General features: G+C 44.6%; 1 protein-coding gene across 1 annotated transcript in view; it reads left to right on the top strand.

Moving 5' to 3' along the window:
- Positions 1-4,000: 4,000 nt before the first annotated feature.
- SSH2 (slingshot protein phosphatase 2) overlaps positions 4,001-26,719 on the top strand; it is a 77,426-nt gene continuing 54,707 nt past the window's right edge. Inside the window, exons 1-2 of the mRNA XM_057414976.1 lie at positions 4,001-4,027; positions 21,282-21,325. Coding sequence (XP_057270959.1) covers positions 4,016-4,027; positions 21,282-21,325 — 56 coding nt within the window. The 5' untranslated portion in view covers positions 4,001-4,015. The remainder of the gene's footprint in view (positions 4,028-21,281; positions 21,326-26,719) is intronic.

Here is a 26,719-nt window from a genome sequence, read left to right as displayed (position 1 = left end):
AGGGGTAAAATGCTTTGCTTTCCAAAGGAGAGCTTTGTTGGTAAGTAGAGGTAGTCTGAGTCGCCTGCGTAATGCAGGACCAGCCCTTTGGCTTAATCCATCTGAAGCTGGAGTTTCCCACGAATCTCTGAAGCAACTGAATGTTTAAGAGTCCTGAGTGCCATGTTCCAGACATTTAAAACCAAAAGCCCCTGATCTTCACTTGTGTGCGGAAAAGTGCTGTCCCTCTGTCTGCAGAGTATTTCCACGGCTTTGCTCAGGGAGGAAGGGGCCAGTCCTTAGCAAACTGTAATTAAAAAGCACAACTTCTGTTCACAAACGTCGATGCTCTGAGCAGAGTCAGCAGTTGTCAGTGAAATGGCCTGCTCCTGGTGTGGTAGCAGGTTTCTTTTTGAGTCTGCTATTTCTCTTTTGTAGTCCTGAGTTTTGGAGCATCTTCTGTAGGAAATGAGTGTCCCACTGAAAATTGAGCTCACAAGTAGCTGTGGGGCAAGCAGAAAAGTGACTCAGGAGCTAAACCTCGTTGCAAGAGGAAATGGCAGGTGACAAGATAAAGGTGTTTGTGAAATAAGGATTGATTCTTCTTTATTATTCTTTGTTGCCTTCCTGGGTTTGTTTTCCTTTCCGCTGTCGTCCTTAACAGTTTAAAACAGTTCTAAAGCAAAGAGCTCTGGACACGTTCTTCAGATGATGCTGTAAACGCTGTATTCAAATGCAGCGCTTCCAAATGTGGTATGAAACAGTTAACCAGCTGCCATGTTACATTGTCTTCCTGGGTAAAGTGCGAACCTTGAAGTGACAGCCTTCCCCTCTGCCTTCTGAGATTGCAGAAGGGTTGACAAAGACTTAATTCACTTTCTGAACAAGTGGTTTTTTCTTATGTAGCATTCAGTGAGTTTTGGTGCCACGAGTTTCCTCTGGTTTTGTTTTCAGCTGAGCTGTGCTGTGTGGGGTAGCACACTTGTGACCTCAGAAAGTGAAGTGAAATACGACAGCTTAGGCTTTTTTGTGCTTTGTGGCATTTCCTCCTTCTTGGTAGTACTTTGGTTGTGCAACAGTTAATAGAATGTCTAAGCCTGAATTTCAACACTTAAAGGAATCTCCAGACAGCAACTACCCCAATAGTGTGGGTCAAGTCTAATATTGCATAAAATTGCATGTGGAAATCAGATACTAATATGATATCTCTTGGGTTTTGTGCCAGCCTGCCACTGCGTCCCTCTGCACTTCACTGGGTGGTGGCTGGGGGTGATGTGCTGGGAGGGAATTGTCCTTCTGTGCAGCTTCTGCTTTGTTCCTGAATGGGAAAGAAAAGATATCATCAGGGCAAACCACTATGAACATGGCATATTTTCAGATGCCTTCCCAAAAGGTAGCATGGGTATAAAAACTTTAAGGCAAGGGAGGCGTTATCAGTTAAACGTTTATAGTACGACTGGAGAGAGTTTGCATAGGCTCAGTGGGTGAAATGAATATTTTTCACATATATATCACAGATCCCTCTTGTCAACTTGTGCTTCATGCTGCAGAGATAACAACTGTGCCACAAGCTTCGGCAACCCACACTTCTGGGTTTTGAAGTGGAATTTTTCTCTTTTACACATATACCAGAAACTGCTGTTGTCTGGAGGAAGCTCTGTTTAACTTAGATCTGTTCGTGTTGACTGTAGATGCCTGAGACAGTTATTTTGGGGCAGTTTCTATCTAGTTCTCTTCTAAGTGAGGAAGTTCAAACTTGACTTTCCCTTGAGGAGAATGGAAAAGTTTTACATCTCGGTGCTATTTGGGGAGAAGATGGTGCTAGACAGATTTTTAAGCTTTGGCTAATTCCAAACTTGAGATCGGGCTCATTTAAAATCAAATCAGAATTAAAAAACCCCAACCCAACAAACCCCAAACCGAACACACATATATCCCTCCTACAGACACCCTCTGAAACACCCCAAACCAAAACTACTTAGCTTGTTGAAAGTTTACCCTTGCAAGTTTGGTTGTAGGACAGACAAGCACAGAGTGCCTTGAGCCAAAGGGAGTACATGCAAAGACAGCTGGAGATGAGGAGCAATCTGTATTTGTCAGAATTTCGTTTGTCTGTTAAGAAGTAGGAGTTATCCTGGACATAAGTCACTGTTTAAACTCAGTTTTGATGGCAAACATTTCTTTGCACATGCTGTAGGAAATACTGAAGAGCCCTGAAGCAGTTGCGAGGTATAGACAGGGTATTAGGGAAGAACCTTTCTAGGGGCAGAGGATGGGAAGTGATTTGCAGCTGATTCCTGACAGCGGTCAGTGTTGGTAACACGCAGCGTCACTCTTGGCTGGGTTTCAGTGTCTGTGGTGCAGGAGCTCGCTGTGCAGAACGTGAGAACTTCCTGCTGTGATAAGGAGCCAACAGCTCTTCCAGCAGGTGCAGCCTTTAGCTGCAGTCCTGAAGATGTAACAGCAACGTTTGCTGGCATGAGCCTTCAGTGTTGTCCATCTCAGACTGAGGAGCTCACTCATGAAGGAGCACTGGAACAGGCCTGAACCAGTTCAGAAGGCAGAGCTTTGTTTTCTGCGTTGCACTGCTGTGGTAAGAATTAGGAGGGGAAGCTGTGTTCAAGAATCTCTAATCCATGATGGTGGCTCTGACTGAAATGGAATAATCTTCTTTTAAAGGGTGCTCTAAACCACTCAAGCTTTATAAATATTAATTTTGTTCTTTTGTTTCCTAATAAAAGGCTTTTATTCATGAAATCACTGTTTATTTATTAACCTGACAAACTAATAGCAAGCTCTCTTCTTTCAGTGTATGCATGTGCCATATCACAATTCTGCTTGTCACCGTAATAAGAACTTCATTCATCTGCTTTAAAATGTCATTGATAACAACCTGGCAGTGGCCCAGCTTGGAGCAAGTTAACTACAAAAGGCTGCATTGTAAAACCTTTCTGAGAGTACATGCTACATTAAGTCTAAAATTAAAAAAAAAAGAGAGAGAAATATGCAGTCTGGTCCAGGCTGCAGACAACTGCCAAATAACTTCAGACCTGAAAAAAACAGCTCTGTATAGAGGAGATCTGGCTGAAAACGGAATTAAGGGTATATTCTGCTCACTTTAAAACCTTTGAGGTACACTGAATTTATAATCATTATCTTAAAATGAGAAGGAATGTCTGATGGCACCACAAGAGACACATAAGGATCTTCTTATTTCCTTTAGTCTCTTATTTCTTTGACTGGTCAGGATTAAAACTACAGTCTGAAAATCAGTTACAAACCTTTTGGAGTAAACTACTAGTAATTCTGTGAGGTAGTTTGTTATAAACAACCTTCCCTTATCCCAGCTGCAGGCTGTACATCGCACATACTTATCCACGTGTAGGTTCACGCAGTGCAAGCAGCGTGTCCATCACATATGCCTGGTCTTTTTGCCAGCTCTTCTGGAGATACCCAAGCTGCTCATTGCCCTGGCAATCTCTGTTTGGGGCTTCATGTTCATGGCAGTTCAGGGTTTCTTGCTTTTGACTTTCCTGTTCTTAGAACTATTACAAATGAAACTTGTAGCCTGGGTGAGAGTGAAAGCGATGCAGAGCTTGTAAACTACTTTGAGAGAAGCTCTCAGGGATTTTTAAAACGGGCCCTGCCCTATGCTCCATGTATGAAAACACACAGCCCCTGGTTGAACAATTGGGTGGAACGTGAAGCTTTAAGGCGTGTTCATCCAAAGCCTTCTGAGAGCAATATAAACATGCAGTAAACTACCACCATTCTCATCCTACACTCCAGAAATGTCAAAGGCTCAGGCAGTGTGGTGAAGGGCTTGCTCAGAATGGATGGGTGTATGGTCTGATTTCTTAACTGGAGTGGGGGCTGCAAGAGCTTAACAAAAGAAAAAAGATACAATTTCATGCTGCTTCATTTGTGTGGTTTTCTTGTTTTGTCTCTTTCTTAAGTATAGTGTGTGGACAGCACCATGGGGTAGGGAACACTTCATCTTCCGAGACTTTTCGTATGTAGCCTTCTACTGAAGTCAATGGGCGTGGAGGTAAGAAGTGCTGTGTGCTTCCTGACAACATCACTGCCACCCACTCTGCAGCCTGGTGCACACAACACTCCTTGTATTTGAGCATTGTTTCTCTCCAAAAAAGTCGCATGCAGTTGCACAATGAAGACACTGCTTATTTGTGTGGTGCAAATCTCTTCCTGCTTGTCGGTACAAAGTGCAAGCAGTGAGCATCAGAGTGTGGGGGACTTCACTGATGCTGCATGAACACTTGCCACTGAACTTCAGTGGCATCCCTGTATTATGTCAAAACAAAAGATGACTTCACCGTTGGTTTGTGAGTGAATGGGATGTGACCATAGGGTTGAATGTTGCTGCCTGAAGTGTTTGTGTTACTGATGCTCAGCACCTCTTGCCCTGCTGTTGTGTATGTATTTTTACAATTGCTGAGCCTCATCTCTCAATGGTTAACCATTTTCTCATGAGCCAGTCAGCATCAGTGAGAGTTTCCTGTTTCCTTGTCTTTCTGTTGATACACAACTTTCTCTGTTGAAAGAACCTATCTGCTGCACCCCTCAGCTTCCAGCCAATGGCTTAAAGCAGAGGGAGGGGGAACTGTCTGAAGTAGCATTCTGATATTCTCACAGAGATATTGACAGTGGGGTCTGGTGACTAAATTGTTGCCATAAAACACAAATTCATTAGTTGATGCTGTTGAAATCCATTGACTTTTCTGTACTCCTGATAGAAGGCTTTAAAATACCCAGCTGCAGACTGATCCTCTCCAAGCATGTGACACTGACATCAGTCCTAGAAGTGAGGCATTGAACTGCCTCCAAAAATGAGCTCATCGGGTGATATTCAATGCTCTGATTTAGCAAATATTCGCTAACTTGATTGCATGGTCACCTGTACCTACTCTTTGAAAGATGGAAATTAATTCCAATTTTAGCTGCTGCTATTCCAGGTATCAATGTTGTAATCCTAAGATCCTTCTGGTTAGAATGCTGTGCTCTCACTGTATGTTGGGAGCTGGCCTTGGCAGAGCCTATCTCAAATTGCTGCTGATTTGCTCCAAGACTTTGGTTTTTTTTTCTCCCTACACCCCTCCCAATAAGCTATAGGAAATAAAAGGTTGGGGTTTTATTGTTAAGCCATCCCTCTAAAGCCACACTGAAATAAAACCAGCTCCTGGCAGAAGATCCTGGAGGGCTGGGTGCCTCCAGCTTCCTCCCCTCAGCAGTAACCACATCCTTCCTCTCATGACCCGCAAAAGAACACAAATTCAGGCAGCATCTCAAAGTGGTGGTAACCCTGAGTAAACACACTTGTCCATTATTTCTGTAGACTTGAAGAAGTCCTGTATTTATCTGTAATTAGACTCTGTTCTAGATTCAGGTGACTGATCATCTCAACAGATACCTGATTATTTATTTGAAATATGGGGATAAGAGAATCAATATGTTAGAAGAAGGGTTCATGTGAACTTGTGCAAAAACGTCTTTGTCTCCCTCCCTCCTTCCCAGTAGTTTCTGCCTGTTATTGCACTTTACATGATCGTTTGGTTTGAATGCTGTTTCCTGCTGAATAAAGTCCTTATTGAACTGGCCATAACGTTGCACTTTTCTTTCAAGGAATACTGCTGCTAACTTAAGACAGAGGAAGTTGCTGTATCTTATGGGGCTGTAAAATTGTGACCGATTGTGCAACTAAAGGGTTACACTGGGGAAGAAAAAGAATGGAAAAACTGTTGCTGGTGTATACAGAGAGTTGAGGTGATGTGAAGCTCTTAAAAGCCTTATGTGTAGAGCAGGAAAAGAAGCTAGGTTTGAAGAGCAAGCAGGAGAAAATGATATAGGAAGAAGTCTGTTCCTGCAAGAGTAAATGATCCCTTGGAGTAGCCACGGAGGCTGGTTGATGTGAACTCTGTGCAGAGTTCAGTGGGGAGCGTGCTCTGATGTCCTGGGTGATACTGCCTCTTCCTACTTCTTGTTTACAAAAACCTGGCATGTTTTCAGACCACATCCTTGGTGGGGATGAGGAGTGGGATGACAAAAATGCTTACTTGTGTCTAGAAAGTCAGAGCAGGACCTATTCAAATTGGCTGAATGGCTGCTGCCTGGTTTTGGTTAACTTCAGGAGCGGTGCGGGTAAGACGGGAGGTCTCGGGGCGGGAGTGTGCAGCCCCTGTCGTGCCTCAGCACATGCATTCTGTGGTGGCAGTTCAGTAGCATACTTGAGATGTTGCCTCTGCAAAACGATGGAATAAACTTCCGCTTTTCCCAGTAAAATGCCTGTGGTATGTGCGTCACTTGGTTGGTTTAGTTCATCTTCATTTAACAACAGAAAGAGTTGTGCAGAGTACGCATAGGGCATGGAAGTGGAGACCTGAGCTCCATCTCTCTGCTGCTGGAGGGCAGGAGGATGTAGGGAGAGAGGGAAAAAAGGAAAATGGATTTGCCTGTGCCAGGTTTGATACTGAAGAGCTCTTTCCAGTGATTTGAGAAGGGGGTAGGGAGAGAACCAGATGCTCTTAGGAAGTTCATACCATTGTTAATAATGTAATTCACAGATGGTGGTGAAGGCCTTGAAGAGGCTTTCATGCAGTACTTCTGCTCTGTAATAGATAATCACATAAGGGCTCACAAATGGAGATGACTTAATCCCAAGGATGAGTCTACAGTGATCTATTTGATAGAGGCCCTGTGGATCATTGGAACCTTTTTAAACAGTTCACAGCTTTCAGGATCCCTGAATATTGAGCACTATTCCAGCACTGGACCAATCCCTAATTAAATTGTCAGGATAAAATGTCAGTATAACTTTGATACCTTTCCAACGAAAGCAGCTCTTCTAAACTAAAAAGCTATCTGTTTGGTCTGGGTACAGAAATCAATACAGGTAGAAGTGTGAAAATCAGTTTGTACAGTGGTGGTGTGTTAAGAGGCAGTTCTGCTTTCATTTCCATTTATCTGGTTGGAGTTGAAAGTAGACCTTGTCTATATTCTGAACAGCTGTCAGTACTGCTTGAGAGCTGAGAAGAAGGACTGGGTTCCATGTCCTCTTACAAGCAAGCCTCTCATACCTATAAGCTTTATTGCAAGTGAATGGTCTGTTCGTTTTCAAACGTCCAGAATCAGAAGAGTTTTAGTCAAGTCTGCAACTAAATTCAAACATTTCTATGCTTGTAAGAGGCTTATTGGTAAGTCTTTGCTGATTGTTGGTCAGCTTCTTTGTTAGCTCAAAACTATGTAACAAAAAGTACATATTAGGGACTTCAAAGCAGTACTAGCTTATATGTGGAACACTAAAAGTGAAGAGTTCCAGATAACATGAGAACTTTGCTTTGTTTGCTGCTGTCTTTTCAGGTGCAGCTCCTCCCTTCCAAAGAGATGTTTCTATAATGGGTTTTATTATTATTATTAACTTCTTCAAGTTTCAATTGTGATTAGTAAATTGGCTTCTTGTGATGTTTGTCATGTGATGGTTAATGAGCCCTAAAGAATGTGCTCCTGTGACTTCAGCCATGTATTTGCCTGTATCAACACAGGCTGGATCATGTGTTCTTGTTGTCTTGCATTTTGAGCTGAGTAGTGAAGGGGGCTGGGGATGGAAAAAAGGGGGGGACTGTTTCAGGGCTAAGCTACCACAAATTCTCAGACTACTTAATTTGTGACCTTGTTCAGTAGCTAAATGCTGTCCAGGATTTTCTACAACTTCCATACTTCCACAGGGATGTTTTCTGTATTAGAAAAGAAAGACCTAAATATTTTAAGATTTTTTTTTTTACCTTGGTGGGGTGTGTGTGCTTTAACTGAATCATAGAATGGTTTGAGTCAGAAGGGACCTTAAAATCATCCAGTTCCAACCCCCTGCCATGGGCAGGGACACCTTCCACTAGAGCAGGTTGCTCTAAGCCACGTCCAACCTGGCCTTGAACACTACCAGGGATGAAGCATTCACAACTTCCTTGGGCAACCTGTTCCAGTGTCTCACCACTAACACAGCAAAGAATTTCTTCCTTATATCCCACCTACATCTCCCATGTTTAAGTTTGAATATATACATATATATGTGCTGCTACTGCTGTTCATTTCTCTGTTTTGCCTCCCTGCATTTGATACAGCAACTGTTGTTGGGTATAAATCAGTGTTCTTAACTCCTGGACATCATTGTCTTACAGGAGAGATGACCGCCAGCTAAAGTTGTTCAGTGCCCTGAAGGCTCTGCATGTTGGATGCCCTAACACTAAAGCTGTGCATATTCACTAGCTTTCATTCTCCAGCAGATGGGCTGTGCTCTAGAGTTCACATCCTGTTAGACTTTTTTGTATGTTTTATGTCTGTGTGGGCTAATGCAATTCTTTGGATTTGAATCCAACATCAAAATAACATCAGTTTAATACAATGGGTTTTCTATTGCCTGCTTCTTTTTTTTTTTTCCCTCCAAGTTGGTTTTTATTTTTAACTCTGACTCTTGCCTTTGTTGCTTCATAATTTGGGGCTTTTTGCTTGCTCTTCATGTTGCTTAAAACAAAACAACCAACCCAAACCCACACAAAACTCTGTTTTGCTTAGCTCAGACAGTATTTCCACTTGGCTCAGATGATGTGCATTTCTGAGCTGAGGGAATCCTCATTTGGCTGGTCACCCAAACTCTCTTCAAGAGCATTAGAAGGATCTACAGCTTAAGTTCATCAGAGCACTGACCTGCTCTAGTTTTAATGAGATTTATTATACAGGTACCTTTTGGATTCTATGGCTTTGATCTTCAAAATGATCCGTATAAACCTGTTAGTAAAAGCAGAACTATTGACAGAAACCTGACTCTTTATGCTGAATCTGCCCTATGTTAAGATCAATGATTTTTGAAACTCCAATAATATCCTTGTGCCATTGGCATGCAACTTATCTGTGCTGTTTGGCTAAGTGCTTGTTTTCATGTTTCTCTTCTTAGCTCTTTCAATCCTCCCTCTCAGAAAACTGCATTGATCAAACCCTGATATCGCAGCTCAGCCTTGGAGAGGGTGGAAGAAACAAATCTGCATGTTAAGAGTTGATGGGTGATTGTGTGTGAGTTTTATGGATACAGCTGCAATCCTAATACATGCAGGAGACACTGGGAGAGGGGTGAGTCTTGGCCAAACACAAGGATGTATTTTCCCTAAAATTGCCTTTGGCTTTCATAAAAGCTTGACAGCACTTCATAATTTGAGTTTTGTTCACTTAAAAAACCTGAGAGTTCTTGACTTGCTCCAAAATGAGTTCCTGGGAACTTTCAGCTTGTCAATGAACTATAGGACTCCAAGGCCTGGGAAGGGGATCCAGAGGGTGTAGATGTGTACGAGTTATCATTGAGTGAAGGCAGTGGTAGAGACCATGGGCAACACGAGCAGGGAAACTGGTGTCTGGACTGAGAGTATCTGGATCAGTTTCCTCCAGAGCTGCAGGATGTGTGAGATACAATAGCCTGCCTTTCACTTTGGTGACTCCTATGGCTGTGTTAAACCTCCATGGACGACACAGCTTGACAAGCCTCTAGCAGAGGTGGCCAGTGAATGCAGTGATTTGACCTGTTCCATCAATATTTGGCAAGCCTAATGGCTAGGTGATCCCTGGAGCTGTGGAAAAACTGTGTGGCTTGTCAGTACCAGGGTTCATTAGCTTTCCTCTGCTCACCCTGGTGTTTGTACATGCAGTACTCGGGTCTGAGGCAAATGCACTGCTGGGTGTAACACCTCTTTTTTTATTAGTGTACCTATTAATGGAAGCACAGTGCATAATGTAATCCTAAAATAGCTACTCCGTGAATGCAGAAACATTCCACTTCTGACTGATCGGCCGTTCAGAAATGAGCATTTCGGTGTGCACTAGAGACTGAGTGGCGGCTTTCCACATCTGCACGAATGGAGTTAGAAACATCTGTTCAGGCACCTCGCTCCTTGTTCTGTCCTCTTACCCCACACCTACTTACCTCAGTGTAACAGTCCTCAAAACCAGATTACTCTTTCTCTTGGTTGTGAATGACCAGGAACACAAAGAGTTTACGGTCAAGCTCTGGCTGTAGTGCGTAGTTCGAAGAGCTTGGCAGGCCCCAGGGAGCCCATGTGCAGTGTTTTCTGCCTGACAGGCAGCTCTACAACAGTGTGTGATGCTCTAGAGCCCTGGCACAGCTTCACAATGAGCAGAAGACCTGCAGATACATGTCAGGGCATGATCTGTGTGGTCTGTTGGATCACAGACCTAAAGTCTGTCCCAGGTTGAGGATGTCTCCTGTAACCGCCCACTCGCTGCCTAGGCGGATGGTGCAGGTTACACAGGGCTCCCTCCCAGGGGACCAGTGCCACTGGAAGTGGGTACAGGCTCACCCATTGGAAAAGGGGGGAAAGGGCAAGACTCTTCTAAGGATTCCTGCTGGGCAAATACACATCTTCACTGGATTAGACTGTTGATGCCTCGTGCATGTGCTGGACTGTCTATTGCTCTGGCCCCTCCTGGCAGGCACTGAGGACCTGCCGCCGGCTTCTAATGCTGCCTTCCCTCTCCTGCCCGCAGGGCTCAGTGCTAAGGGCTCTGGCAGGGCCAGATCAGCAGGCAGAGCCTAAAGAAGTGATTTTCTTGTGCTGATCAGTGTTGCTTTTCCAAATACCACACGGTCTCTATGACTATAATCGTGTAGCCATCTCATTTAGAGCTGACCTCAAAGGCAAGTTCTCCACTCCTCCCAGAAAGGGGGATTTTGACATAGGGGCTTACGCTGGTTTAAGGCTGCTTTATCTTAGTATAGTATAAACCTGTTTCTACTTATCTTAAGGCAGAAAGCAACTGGGGGATTTGGATTGGACTGGATGATTGATTCCTGCTGATTTAAGCAATCCATAAGGAGTGCCTTTTGCCCTTACCTAGCTAATCTTAATTTCCTTTTCTGGCATAGGCAGTACGTATTTACTTTACACTGTTTCTTGCAGCAGGACAAAGGGACAGGCTGAGCATTGGCTTCCACAGCTCTGCTCTTCAGGTGGTTATTTATGCAAGGTGCTAGCGAAAGGGAAGGGAAAGTTTTAACTGGATTAACCTCAAGAAGAGAGTGCGGGGATTTAGTGATTAAGGAACCAAAGGCAACCAGCAATCACTAACTTAAAACGTGCTGTAAGAGAGCCAGTCTCTATAGACTGGAAATAGAGTCCTTCCTTACCTGCATATGTTGAGGTTGGCAGCAATTTTACCTTTGGGGTATTATAGAAGGTGGTCTATAGGGCTGCAGGGTATGTGTAGGGGGTTTCCTCTTAAGGTTTGTCTTTTGATGGAAAAATAATTGGCAACTGTTTAAGAAAATACTGCTGGAGCACTGAGTGCTCAATGAGATCTTAAACCTGGCACTCTGAAGGTATGTTGGTGGCTTGCTCCAGCATAATGAGAACATCTGGTTTCGATAGACTTGTAGCTCTCATAACTTCATGCACTCTCCTTGTACACCTTCTGCCCTTGCCCCAAAGTGTTTGTATTGTCCTGTATGATTTTTTCCGCTGATGCTGGTCTGCATCCCTGCAGGGAAAATCCTGGTAGATTACAGGATTGACAGAAAGATTGGGAGAGATCAACAAAAACCTGTTACTAAGGAGACACGAGTTTTAGCATTGTGTCTCTAATGGCCAGTCTGCTGAAGAGGAAACAGATGGCACAAAGGAGGCTGGGATTATATAGACAAGTACTGCAGGGCCACAGATCTCATACATCTATTGAACTTCCAGGGGTCAGGCAGATCCAGTCTTGTGCCAAGACTAATGGGGTTCCTTTGCCTTTGGCACAGTGTTCCTCTCCTTCTGTCCTTAACGGCTGTTCTGGACACAGGGGTTCTGCATCAGCCATTGCTGCTCCTGGGAAGAGCCAGGTTTGGCACAGAGCGAGGGCAAGCTGGCTTTATGGAAGCATGTCCCTTTGACAGGTCAAGCTGTACCCGCTGCCAGGGGCACTTGCATCTTGAGAGGGGGAAGTAACCAAATCTTACACGGCATTCGGGTTTAGTGCAGCTTTTCTCTTGTTACCAACACACACGTGTAGGAACGTGACTTCCTCTCTAGAATGGGAGGACGGGTGGTGGCCGCAGTCATTCCCGGCTTTTGACACAGCCTGGCCTTTATTGCAATATAATGGTTCACAGAGGCTTAGATTTCAGGAATGATGCTCCCAGCTGCCAGGCGCCTGCTTCCCCTGCTGCTGCCTGCTCTCTCCAGAGATGCGGAATGACACTGCTGCTCTGGGCTGAGCAGCAGGTAAATAAGCAGAGGCAGAGGACACACAATGCTGGAGTCACTTTTGCAAGAGGCTAAGATCTATTTCTCTTGTATTTAACTTCCAGGATCTAGAGAGTGTTGCAGTAAACAGGACACTGTTTCGTTAATAGATGGGGTAGTGCTGGATGACTCCAGTACTAGAATTAATAGCTTGACAGCATTTCCTTTTCCCTTTTCTCTCCTCCCACAGCAATTTGGACTGATACCCAAATAAACAATAACAAAGACATTTTTGGAGGAGCTGGCTGGGAGAAATAACAAAAGTCAAGGGGCACTCATTATGCAACTTTGTTCTGCTCATATTTGACTCATCCAGAAAACCCTGTTCTACTCCTCAGCTGCATTTTCCTTTCTCTTTTTTTCCTCTTTTCTTTAAGTGCTGTTGGAGGAGGTGTTGTTTGAGTTGATGCCTTGGTTTTGGTCCCTCAGAAACTGCCTAGGCCCTTGTATCTCCAGTTGGCTGTAGGCATGGAGTGCTGAGAGAGTGTAGGCAGAACACTACTGTGGAGAGACAGTGTACAAGAGCCTATAAACCAGCTTGCATCAGGCAAGAAAATGGCTCAGCGTGCTGCCTTCAGTTCCAGCAGCAGGAGACTAATACCTGGGTGTATTTTTTACAGAAGTGAGTGATTCTGAGCTCTTTATAACCATTATGTTCCAGTTCTGGTAGCAGTGGTCCCCTGCCAGAAGTGGGGCAACTGGGAGACTCTGCTGCACCCTGGGGACCGAGGATGTGAACATGGAGCACACTCTGTACCTTGTGATTCTCTCTGCTGTGTCTTGCCAGGGAATATCTTCAGGCTTTCCTTTCCCTCTGCTCTCCCAGGGCTCTGCTTTGTGTCCTGCATGTCCCAGCAATTCCTTTTGAAGTTTTGCCTGAAACACTTGGGGCTTTTTTTTCTGTTCCCTACCCTGATAGAGGCTAGAGGTGAAGGGACTTTGCTGCCAATTCCTTTTCTGATACAGAGCTTCAGCTCCTGCTGTTAAACCTCTACCAGCCACTTCTGTTCCAGATCTGTCACTGCAATAGAGCAGAAACTCCCCGGCTGCGCTCCTGCTTGAATCCAGGGTTGTGCAATAGCCGCCTGTGAGTGCCAGTGCAGATGCTGCTGCATCCAGACACGCTGCACCATGTAGTTGCTTAGGTACCACCTTTTTTCCCGTTTTTCTCCCAAATGCAGGTGACAATTTGCAACTTGTAATTATACCATTCGACACCGATTCAGGGTTAAGCAATGTTAAGAATTTGAAATATTAATGACTTCCTCTCGATGTTGCTTTTCAGAGGTTGAGTATTGTGGAATTTGAAAGGACTGAGTGTTGCTCTGCTCCCTTTTCAGAGTCTTGATTTCACCTCCACAAGTGATAAATAACTCCTCACTTGGAGGATTTGTTTCATCCAGAAACCCATCTTTTAATTACTGATGCAGGAGGCCAAGGGCTCTGCATGGCCTGGCTGCTGGTGCCTGCAGATCAGGTAGGTCAGGAAGATTTCTGTGCTGCTCCTAACTCACCCGCTGTCGTATGTTCATTACGTCAAGGGGAGCTCTGATGGGAGCTGGCAGGGATTGGATCTCGAAGGAGATGAGGGGGTGAGAGTCTTTTCTAATGTTCTGGAAGGGAGAAGGATGCTTGTGTGGTACGGCAGCCACTCGCCTGCTGAGCTGGTACAGGGTGAAAATGGAACTCAAATGTGTCTCATGGATGGCTGCTTGTGCCTCCCTCTGTGCAGTCAAAGGCAAGTTGTCAAAATGAAAAGCCCATGCCTGGCTATGCTGCTACTGACCATGAATTAGACTTCTAACAAGAGAGCTATGCTGGCACAGCTTGGACATAAATAGGAATGGTATCCAGATAAGCTCTATTCTTGTCCCTTTATGGGTATAATATATTTCATATATGTGGCAGGTGAATCAGCATTGCTTTAGTGACCCTGCTATACATTCTGGGAGAAGTCAAAGCTCTGGAGTTACAATTTGAACTGTGCCTGCACAGAGCCCTGGAATAACCTCCTGCTTTTTAATGGAGATGACTGTAGCAGGGATACAAATGAGGCTGCTGTGAGTGCACACCAAGGTGAACAAGAAGCTAACAGGAAGATGGCTGATTGCAAGACAAAGACCCTTCCCTCTGTGGTGTACCTCCCTTCCTTCCACCTTCCTCCTCCTAAAATAGCCCTTCAACATGAGTGAAACCCAAATATTTTCCTCTTTTAAAAGCACGTTTAATGTTTATTCATTTCAGTGGGAAACTGACTTACGCCAAAAGCTGTGATGTGCATCTGCTATGTCTGGTCTATGTCCTTATTCCTTGTAATGCGTAATCATTCCATCATGAATGATGAAAGGTTATCAGCTGCAGTTTCACATCTCCAACTTCTCTGCATATGGCTCATCAGCCAGTTTGCTTTTCAGGCTCCTTCAACCTTGTTCAGTTCTGGCTGTCTTTTAATGCAGCAGTTTAGGAGATTCTCTCCCTTGGAACCTCCCAGGTTCCAAGGTGGAGATGTCAGTCCTCTGGGTGAGGAGATGCACACGGCCACGCTGCTTCTGAAAGCTCTGGAGTCCATTGGGAGGTTGAGCAAGGTCTGAGTATGAACAGGTAGTGACTGGAGCAGGGCCAAGGTGTCAGTGTCCATCCTTAATTGCACAGGGCCAATTTCATGCATGTAAATGTGTCACCCTGCATGAATGGATAATGAACAGCTGCTCATTGGGGTAACCTGTGGAGCTGGGATTTCATTTTCATCACAGACTGTTCATTGTGTAGAAGCCCTGCCCTGTGCTTCACCAGTGTACACACGCGTTATCTCTGACTTGGTCTTAGGTAAACTGTACCTTAAATATGTATGAAAACAGTGTCTGGGTTCATACAGCAAGTGAGTTTTCTCACAATTGCCCTATCAACATAAGCATTTGTTGCTGTTGTAGGGGAACAAATGCTTCTGGATTTTAAGATATACAGTGGACAGCTTCATTATCTTTGCCTAAAAGGAAATTAAGCCAGTATCTTCAGGGTTCTGGGAGGTGTTAATCTAGCAAAGCATCATCATTATGTTAAATACCTGCCTTTTCTGTCTTACTTGTGCAGTGTTAAAGGCTTTCTGAAAGTTAGAGGAAAGCTCTCTTCAGGGAGTCAATGGGTTTTTAGGCTTTTTCTTGGTGTTTGTATATGTCTAGAGATAATACGCTACTACGCAGCTTAGAAAGGTCGTGTGTGATACTGCTTTGGTGTAGGGATATTTAATATGAGGATGTATCCACAAAGTTTGTATTCTTTTTTGTTCCCTCCCCCTTTGGGTGCGTCTGCGATTGAGGCGCAAGCTGTTGTACTCCACATCAGGCAGGCTTCTTTCACTGCAGAAATTCAATTGACAGTAATCTCCCTTCAGATCTGCCCTGGTGGGGTAGCGTAGCAGGCTGTCACACTGCATTTCTCATCCCGACTCTTGCTGTACCAGTTGGAAGCTTCTAATTTTTTGCCTTCAAGAGTCTGAGCTTTACTTGTGCGGGTTTTTTTGTGCTAAACAGAGTTTGCATAAATCTCTTTGCTCCAGCAGGAAGATGAAAGCTTTGATAAGGAACTTGTTGGGGTTTTTTCCCTCTCTCCAGAGCAGGAGCGCAGTGTCTTTGACCTGAATATACCAATTAGTGACACAGCAAAGTGATGCAGAAAACAGTCTGAAGGAATGCCAACCCCTGAATGAACACTTGACTGCAGAAAGCTGTTGCTTATGTGGAACCTCAAACACAGAAGAAATGTGAGGAGGAAACCAGTGTTCATTCAAAGCATTTCATGCAAATAGTGATAGATGAGAGATGGCTGGAGAAAGCTGCCTGTTCGCCCCTGATCCCTATAGCTTTGGAGAGGTAAAAGCACTATGCAAAACCCAGCGTGGCTCTCTCCTTTCCCCTTTGTGGCCTAGTTTGCTCAGCTTAGCTTTTTGAAGGACTTTTATGTCAAACTTAAAGGCTTCCTGGTAGCAGCTTCTATTTATAAGAAGTGTTTAATGGCAGATGTATTTCGGAAAGCAGCAATGAGCTACTTCTCTAGAGCACACCAGGTGACTTTTTTAATTAGTTTCATAACTTAATAATGGTTAAGGTTCAGCATCTCCAGGGACTGAGGGATTCTAAAGTGAACTGGTTTTCAGTTCAGCTTTGAGACCCATCCTCTCTATGTGAGTACCTGCACATTGCCACCGTGTTGATGGTTTCCATAATACACCGAATAAATCAGTTCACACAAACTGCTGCAGATTTTGTCTTTGTTCTCCATGTGGCAGCTGTGGAGCTGCAAACTTTGGCTGTCAAATCACCAAACTGCTTGGGTTTCTTGCAAATAAAAAGGCAACCTTTCATGAACCCAGGTTTTGGAGTCAGCCCTCATTTCTTTTTACCAGCCAGTGTTGTTGCTGGCACTTCAGCCTTACTGCAAATGCATATGTGTGGGCTTTTTGCTAACACAGTTTATTTAAGAGATTGATACAACTCAGACTGCATGAAAGTCTCTCTGCTCCAGAAATGTGTAATAGATCTTTGGCAATCTGACTCAAATGTTTGTCTTACTTTGTTCCAGCACATAATTTGAGATAATTGATAGGAACAGCCTTGTGCCCTTGAATCAGCATCTGTCAAATGCTTCATCTTGGAAGGTGCTGATTTTCAGTTCTATGTGATGTCCACGCACAGATCCTGGTCCCTTGGACTTAAATGGCCTCTATTAAGTTGCTTCACTGGGCATCTCATGCCAGTCCGTGCAGATGTTGGATACCCCGGGGCATATCTAATGTCACTGTATATCTGTGTCAAGAGTTGAGTCAAGCCCTGAGGTATCTGAACGTCCATTGCATGCCCTTATCTGTATGTGACTTCTATTGCATTAGAGGAAAGGCTGTGGCTGCAGTAATGGCACCTTCTCTGCAATACTTGACCAGACTGGGTTATCCATGCATTGGGTAACAGTTGAGGGAGGGTGCTTTTTGTACTGACTTGTTTAAAACTTGCTGACACACAAGGGGAGCTCATGTATGGAGGAGCTTGCAGTGCACTGTAGCCCAAACAAAGATACCCTGGGAGTCAGGGGGATGCTATGAAGAGGAGTGCTTGCATGGATTAACAACTGGATCTGTGCCTGGCTGCACAACCTCTGATTTGACTGAAGCAGCTGCCTTCTTCCCAGCAAAGGTCGTGTTCAGCTCAGAGGCACTTAGTGTGTGTTTGAACAACTGGATGGGATCGCGCCAAGGCAAGGGGAGGCAGAGAGCTAGAAGATTGCTCATTTAATTACAAGCCTTTTCTTTGTAGTATTTCCTTTGAGACTGGGTCCAGAGTTGTTCACATAATGGTGGCTGACAGTTCAGTGGAAAGCTTCTCTGATGGCCTGGCTAGATCTGAATCTTGCTGCAGGTTTGGGGGGATCTATATTGACTAATTTTCTGTTGTATAAATAAGAAGCAGCCAGTTGCACTTCACTAGGAGAGGTAAAACAACTTCAAGTTCTTTGTCTCACGGAGCTTCTCACAAAACAGCCTCTGCATTCCTGCTCTTGCACAAGGTCTCTCTGCCCCTGTTAAGGATCTTTAAAGAAAAAGAACAATACTGACTCTGAAAATTAACAGCTTCAAGAAATGAAAGTGGTTTTCCCTCTTGGTTCTGCCTTCCTATGAGAAATTCGGGATCGCTCACTGCTGGTGTTTGTTGCTGTGCAGAGGATTTATGTAAAGGGGGAAAGCGGACCACACAATGAAGGTACTGGAGCTGCCCATCCAAAAAGCAAATCCTGGCCAAGATTTAGAAAACACAGAAGGGGGAGAGGAGTTCTGTAATGTCTGAAGTGTGCACGTCACAGCTGTGAGCAAAATGGTGACTTGTGGGGTGAAAACTGCCTGAATTGCCAGGGCTTTGATATCGATGGCTGTGACCAGTCACATTCCTGATAAACACTTCTCAGGCATTGTCTGTACAGTCAGGTATGTTGGCATAAAATCACATGGAGCAAGTAGTTATTAAATCGGAATCTCTTTCAAGGTTTGAAAGATGTATTTTTTTAGGGTGTAGTCTGTGTGAAATGTTCCTTGGTTAATAGAAACGGAGTGAATGTTAGACACATTGCTTATGCTAATAATCACATCTCTTACAGTGCAATGTTAACTACAGGCAGACAGCTTCAGCCCCTGTACACAAGAATGCAGACTGACTCTTGTTTATCATTACATCAGCCTGCAAAAGGGAGATTTCTAAGAGCAGAACTGTTTGCGTGACATGGAGCGACTCCCATTGTGTAGAGCAGAATAGCACTCAGAAATTTCTCTCCTCTCCCTTGCTCTTTTGATGACAGATAGTTGGCAGAGGATCAAAGCACAAATAGGATTAATGTTTTGCATATTCTGTCCTACATGGCCTGAAAGGAGCAGAGATGGAATTTTTCATCTTTCACTTTAAACTGCATTTAATATCGTGGCCTAGTTTAGAGCAATGCGACTCATTCCTTCCATTTCCCCTGAGGCCTTTGTTTCTGGTCAAGGAAAACAGGGCATGACTCCCTCTGGAGCTCATCAGTGCAGCTCAGCTTCCTCTTCCTTGCAGGCTGGTGGAGGAAGCTGGTTTGAGGCTGGAGGAATCCAGCATCAGGAATCTCCAAGGAGCATTTGTCTCTTGTACAAGCTGCTGTCTCTTGTACCCATTGCAGTGAGTACAGCATGAGTGCTGCAGGGCATGGGGAACCTGGGGCAGGACCAGGGTTCCTGATGCTGCCTGTGCAAAAGTCACCATCATGGGTCACACCTCCATATGGCTGGGTTCAGTACCCAAGGGTGCTGTCCAAGAGTGGTCCTTTTCAAAGTCTAAACCACCTTCTCAAAGATGCCCTCAGAAAGGAATGTTCTGATCCACTCTTTGGCTGATGAACTGTTGTGCAGCCAGCAATACTTCCTCCTCTTTGGAAATACTCTGAAAATGGCAAGAAAATGTGAAGGTGCTTGTTGTGATGGTCCTGCCAGTATTGGAGTCATTGCCTTCACTGGTGCTTGCACTTGACCATGCAGTGGGCGCATCTCTGTCCTGCCCTCCCCTCTAGTGGGGTGACTTGTCATTGCAGCTTAGTTTTGGCTGATGGTTCCTAAGGTTTCTGTGATGTTTTGCAGCTGCAGAAATACAGTGACCAGAACACAGCACAGAGAACTGCAGGATGGGTATGGAATACACTGGATATTGTGGATGGACTTGTAGAAGAGGATTAATAGCAGTGGGATATCTGAAGTATGGGAGCATTGGCTGTATCTTCTCTCATGTTGAAATCCTTCTGTCCATGGGAAGGTGCAGATGCATTTGCAAAGAACATGGTTGATGGGATGCAGATGAGAGAACATCCCAGGTATTGGAAATGGATCTCTTGCTCAGATTGCACTTGTCTGCAGTTCTGTTCCTGTAGACAGCTACATTCTGAATAGATGTGCTCCTCACACGGATCTGCCACAGTCATGTCTAATATTAAAGGAGCTTCAGCAACGACAGATGGTAATTAATTGGGCCATGTCTAGCCTCCTCCACATGGAGCTCTTGCAGGCTGAATTTGGAGTGGAGCTAGGAAAATGATCTGTGTATTTCAGGATCTTCTCCTGTCATTTGTGGGACTTTTGGCTGTGGCATAGCAGGCTTGCCAGTTGCTGTGACAAGGATTTTTTTGGCATGTGGAAAAGGCCGTTCATTATAGTACTAAAAATGTTTGCATAGCTTGGGTTCCTGAACAGCACAGGAGCGATCTCAAGTGCTCTTTCAGTTGTTTTACCTAACTGGGTTTAAGGAACTTGTTCTCCAGCCAGATACATGCTTTTGATTGGTTTTGGCTTATTCAAAAACCCCATTGTGTCTTTAGCTGTCCTGCATGTAATGAAACCTCTTCCCTTCTTCTCCGACCTCTTGCTCCCACCAGTCAACTTTTTTGTCAGCCTACAGGGAACTCAGCAGAGCCCCTGCTCTGGCAGGAGCTGGGAAGTTCCAGCAATAACAAACACACCCACAACAGCTAATGCCGTCTTCAGCATCACTTGAGATAAATAATGGATCTGCTCAAAGGAATCTAACTGCGCAGCTGATGCTGGCTCCCAGTTGTTTGTCTTGCTGATCTTGCCTGGGACATTTAGCCCACCAAGCCCTTAAGGTGATGCAGCATCCTGAATGAAAGGTGGTGTGGTTCTTCTCTTATGCTCGTGTTGGTCATCCCCATCTAACCCCACCATCGTAATGCTGTGAGGCCATTACATCAGGTAGTGCAACTCAAAGTAGTGGGGTAAGGCTGGGGATTGGGCAAAGCCAGTGGTGTTAACTGCACTGTTAGTGTCTTTCTCAGTTTAACAGGGCTGACCTGTTAAAAGACCCTTCAAAGATCATAAGCAATACCTACATAAATGTACTGCACAGCAGAGAATTAATTGCTGAGATCTCTCGACGGAGATATTGCTTTGGGCTTTAGTAGGTAGGCTTGGTAAAATTCCACAGCATGGTAGAGATTGTGCATATTAATTTTGCATTTCAAGTAGCATAGGATGTCAAATTTCTACTTTCTAATCTATCTACACTCACTCAGTCCTATTTGTCAGTTCATTACCTGCTGGTTTTGTGGATTCTCACACGCGATTGCTGACACTGACTGTGAATTAGTATGATCTGTGTAAAGGTAACTGAAAACCCAGAGCTTTTTGTCCAGAAGTAAACTATGTGTTTACTCAGCCTGCCTTGTTTGGCAGGGGTCACTGGAAGTCCACACCAGAGCATGCTAGGTCCTGCAATGGCAAAAATTCTTGGGCTGTTGAGTTCTTAAGTGAGTTTTGAGAGAACGCGAAGTGACAGCGGAGCAGAGAGTGAGCTCCTCTGCAGTGACAGTGACATGCAGAAGCAGTGAGAGTTTCCTTTGCCTTCTACAATCAGACCAGTGAAATGCAAGTCTTTGCATTCTGCATATATTAAAGTATATTAACTTTTTTCTCCTTTCCTATCTATGCAGGAGGCAGACAGTGGGGAAGAAGAATGCCGGTCCCAGCCCAGAAGGTAAGATTGTCACTTGAGGCTTGCAAGAGTCCTCAAGGATCTCTTTCTGTGTAAAATGTTCTGCAAGGGGGTTTGTTGTTGTTCTATTCTGCATCATTTTCTCTCTGTTGTTAATCTTGCACAACTGTCTTATATGTACCTTACTGGAAAATGCATTGAACTGCCCTGAATGATGCTCCCAGGGCAGGGGTTGCTGCAGTAGCCAATGGAAAATGTCAGATAAACACTAAAAAATACCTATGGGGAACAGTTTGCAAAGCTGTCAGTGAGTATATTCACCAAACTGTTGTTTGCATCCAGGAAGAGGTGTCCTGCCTGAAGACGCCACTCCTCTGTGTATGTGCAGACTTTGTATCTGAGGAACAAACCCTGATCGTGTTGTTCCTTAGCTCCCTCCAGTGTCCTGTGATGTTCCTTGGGATTTGGGCCATCATCAGAATGTTCTGAGAGGAAAAACCATACTAACGAACTCTGGCTCTCTGGTTAAAAGTCTCTGTTGCCATCAAGAGGTGAATTGGATTTGCCTAGTTAGCACGAGTCTCACAGGAGAGACTTCAGCAGTGATGATTGTCCTCTAGCTGTGTTTCTTCTCCTGATGAGGCCATTGTGTACGTGGGATCTGTGAAAAGCTGTACATCTAGAAGCTGAAGCACAGCGTGATCCTATGCCATAGGGGCACCTGCTGCTTAAAACAGCATGTTCAGTGGATGTGTAGCTACTTGCTACTGATGCAGATCATCAAACATCTACTCCAGAGTTAAGAGAACACCGAGAATTTGCAGGGATTTCTTTAAACTGGGGTTGTTTTGCCTGGAGATGCTCACCTTTTGTAAATGCTGATTTCAGTTGCTTCAGGAAGGACCAGTTTTGATGAATGCTTCTCCAGTGAAACTCAGCTGATCGAATGGTGACAAGTGTTAACGGTGATTTCATAATGTGGTCGTAGTCTTAAGGGTGGACTTCTTGAAGCCTTGTAAGCTTTGTCTCCTGTCCTCTAAGCCATCAAAAGAATTATTTCAGCTAAACTTAATAAATTATTTCAGCTAAACTTAATAAAAGCAGGAACTTTGTCTACCAGGTAGATTCTCCAGCAGCAGGAGCACTAAAGCGTTCCAGTCAACTTTTAGGAAAGGCAAAAGATTCCCTCCAGAGGGAGTAGAGGGGAAGTGAAGGTGAAACAGTTCTCCCTTCATGAGCTCTTTGGCTGTTGCAGTTCTTTCCTTAATGTTGTTTGTGTGAGTAGATAACAACAGAAGCTGTCATTTCTTGTATTCAGAAGGTCTGAACAAGATTTGGCCTTTGGGTTTGGGGCCAACTTGGATGAATCCGCAATAGAAAAATGCTTGCACGTTCCCATGATTTCAGCAGAGTCCTGTGATTGCATGGCCTGGGGAAGGTGACTGGTTTGTTTCCTTCAGTCTTCTCTCCTGAAATGATGATTTAAAAATTGCTGTTGCTTCATTTTACAACTTCCATGACAGAGAGGAAAGCTGGAAAGCACAATTCCCAAAGGCTCAAATTGTACTCGGCTAAACTCCGATTTTTAATTCCACTCTTAGCCTTCCAGCAGTCACAAGATCAACTCATGACTTGATCTCAGTATACATAATGTATTGGAAGGGATGGGAGGTATTTAATTGTTGTGGGCACTTAGCAACAATTGTAGGTTAGGTTTGAAAGGAGCACTTTTTTAATAGATTTGAAATAACTTCCTGTGGTAGGAAATGACAACCTGCTGTTGATGTGGTGATCTGAACCGCCTGCCTCCTGTGACCGGGGTCAGAAAGCTAACTGAAACCAAGAGCCTTAGCAGGGAAAACAAGGGGGTGGGTGTTAAATGGGTTTGATTACAGCAGCATAAAAATAATACAGTCAAAAGGGGTAAGTAGTCAACCTGGAGCCCTGCCGTGGAGGAGTAGCAGATGTATGTAAAGAGCTCTTGAGTATATCTGATCCCCAGATTTCAAGGGAGCATAGCAAGTAGGAGCTATTGAAAATCCAGACAGTAAAAAGGCAATGGCTTGAGTTTGGCTTTAAGAGCGAGGTATGTTATCAGCTTCATGGCCATCGAGGTATCGCTCAGCAGCAGCCTGACATTCCTACCTGCCTGCCTGGGCAAGGCCAGGCTGGTGAAGCTCTCCTGGGGCGGAACTCAGGTGACCTGGTTGTAGCTCCAGCCAGTGTTTGGGGTGGGATTTTTGCCATTTGTAAAATTCCTCTGATGAGGAGTCCTGTTGTCTCCTGCACTCCTGTAAAATGTGCTCAAACGCTACCTCAGGCTATCATGGTTGGCATCAAGCGAGCCCGGACTCGTCGTGTTAACTGGTCCCGTTAACTGGATGTGGAATGCACGACTCTGGTAGTACTAAAGCATGTTTGAGTTAATAAAATAACTTTTCAGTATTTATTAAGTAGGATGTTAATGCATAGAGATGTTAATGCTTGCAGTGGAATTAGCTTAAGACCTAAACATAAGCATGTAGATGTGTTTGGTGTCGGGAGATGTTTGCAGTGATCAGTCTGGAGGATCATGAAGTCCAGCCTTCATTTCCTTCCTCCTGAGTCCCAGTGTCTCTGCACAATCTAGGGACTGCTCTCTCAGAAGAGACAGATGTTCCATTTGGATCCAGCCCCACAGCATTGCTAGTCCAGTGCCTTGCAATTTCTAGATAGCTTTTTGTGTTAGGTTTCTGCTCTTTATCTTTTCTCACTGATGAGCTATGGGATATATACTGAGGCGAAGAGGAGCGTGCAGAAAAGACTGGCAGCAGGACAGCAGGAGTGACTGTTGGAGTGACTGTGCTTGTTGAGCAGAGGCTGTTAAGAGCAGCCAGTCTAAAATGTCCTCCAAAGAGGCAGAGGAATTTGTTTCAAACAAGAGCTCAAACTTTTAGGTAGGTACATCAAGATCATGATACATAAAACAAACTGTCTGTCTGGTTACTGATCTGTTTGTGCTTTTTAAGATCTAACAGCACAGAGGCCTCATTGCATGGACTCTTGTCTCACGGGTGAGGGAGAGGAAGTGTGTGAAAACATTGTTTAAACTTAAACCTGCTCTACAGAGCAAGCAAATGACATGACAAGTCTGCGCTCGCCACAAGACCGCTTCTGCCAGCACCATCGTGGAATGAGGAGCTTTCTGCTTTGTGAATTAGCAGAATCCACTTAAAGCGTTTCTCCAAGAGATGGGGAGAGTTATTGGAGGTGCAGAGAGAGGGTTCGTGTCTGCTCTGCAGGAGGGTCTCTGTAACCTGCTGTTAACTGTGACCATTCTTGCACTTCATGGGTGAAATCCCCAAGTCCCTAACACAGGTCCAATTTTTGCTTTGGAGTCCCTGATGGAACTAGTCCTTGTCACCTGTCTAACTCTTGGCTAATGGGACTGGGACAGAGTAATACATAAGCAGATGTCCTGGAGAATCTATTTATTATATTTATTACCTTCATAGCTGCCTTCTAGACATTTTTATTAGGCTATCTGGAGGCTGTACAGCCAGCTGGCCTGTGCATCTCTCCTCCTGTCCCCAGACATGCTGCCACGCTGAATACACTAAATGAAGCATCTGCATTAACAATCTCATTGCATCATCCTGATGTTGTTAAAACTTACCTAAAACGCATGTGTATTGAGCTCTGAGTTGTATTTACACCAACTGATGTATTGACAGTCATGTTTTGTGCGCTCTGTGCCAAGGTTGCAAGGATTCAGCATCTTTGTTTTGCTGACAAACGACATCTCCAGGGCCCGGGGCAGCAGTGGTGCTGCAGTCTGCGTCAGATTTGCTGTCAGGATCTGCTGGTTGCTTTCTGGGGTTATGTTTTAAAGTGTGCCTCTATTTCCACACTGTGAATTTACCATTTCTGGGCGCTCTGAAACCCCAGTGGTTGCTGAAATGCAGCATTTGAGGCTGCACAGTAACTGCTGCATCTAAAACTGGGTAGGCTGTATTGAACTTTTATGGCCTGGCTCTTGCTCAGACTAAAGTCTGTTTGCTTGGGTAAAGCCCGTCACTCCCTTCAAGTGCCATAGGAAGTGATGAGGTCCTGCTCAAAATCTGGGGGTTGTTACCTGGAAATGTTCTCTAAAAGTGGTTTTCCTCCCCTCTTCAGGTGGTATGAAAAACCCCAGAAAGAAATAAACCCAAACCACGTTTTGCAGCCCAAGTATGCTTCACTTCTGGTTTGTTGTTTTTAGTCAAAATAGTTCCTTCCAGGAGTGAACTGGGAAGGAAAGCCAATCAGATTATTGCCATGATAGCAGTTGGATATGCCAAGATGCCTCAAGGTTTCAAGCTGTGAGTAAATACCTTTGTTTTAGGAGCGGACGACCACAGTCTGATGCAGGAGCTTATGGTTTGTAACAGCATAAAAGCTGCTTTTCAAACAGTAAGTGGAATTGGTGCATGTGTTTCATTGTAGAGGGCGACAGCTCAATAAATCATAAGCCAACTTGTTTGCTTTTTAAACTGAGACCTGTTGTAAGCATCTCCCTACCTCTGGGTTATTGCAGAGGGGTGCTAGTCCCCGGGGGTACCAAACTGACTGCACTTCAGAAGGTTCACGTACAGTCCATGGTGAGATGTGTGAATCTGCAGCACCCTTTGCCTATTGTGGCTCTTAGAGATGTGTATCATCACCATTTGGTGCTCCTGCGGCAGGCTCCTGACACTTATGGTTATCCTTAGAGCCTATCTGCTGTTGCAAGAGACTTCCAAAAACCACCCGCTGTGAGTTCTAGGAACTAAACCTGCCTTGTGCTTCCTTTGCTTGCTGCTGCAGTTGCCAAGCACTTACTCTGTTGGTACTTGAACAGTAGCTGGATCTTCTAATGGATGTACAAGACAGTTTGTAACTCCAGATCTTGAGTGAGAGGGGACTGTGTGTGTAGTGTACAGGAAAGCTTGTGTTTATCCATGCCGGAGATTACTAAGCTCTTGCAGTATGAACCTTATCTTTAGAATGTGTTTCCTGAATCCATCTTTCTGTCTTTCCTTTCAGTGACAGCTTAGCCTCCCTGTGGCATTTACTACAGCTGCTTGTGGAGAATGTAATACTGAGATAAAGAGCAGTTCTGTTAATCTGCCAGCTCTGCTGACCACCAGAAACTGTTCTGAGGGCCACCAAAGCGGGTCTGTGGTCTCCAGTTTTGATTACCAGCTGGTTTATCACCAAACTGTGAGCAAAGATAGAGCACTTGTAGTAAAACCGGGGTTCACTGCAAGTTCTGTGTCTGTGCTTGCAGCATGACCAGTCTGATTACATACCTGTGGATCACAGTAATGTGTAAGGTGACTTCAGGTGTGATCTGAAGGATCAAGCAGACTAATGTTGTTGCATTACGAGGTAAACACAGGATGCTGCAGCAGGGAGCTCGATCAACACGTGAATGCT

This window comes from Pezoporus wallicus, unplaced genomic scaffold (genome assembly GCF_028554395.1).
Source record: "Pezoporus wallicus isolate ANWC-B61680 ecotype Strahan unplaced genomic scaffold, APGP_CSIRO_Pwel_v1 contig_8517, whole genome shotgun sequence".
Classification (NCBI taxonomy): Eukaryota; Metazoa; Chordata; class Aves; order Psittaciformes; family Psittacidae; genus Pezoporus; species Pezoporus wallicus.
This window is presented reverse-complemented; position numbering and strand designations above follow the sequence as displayed.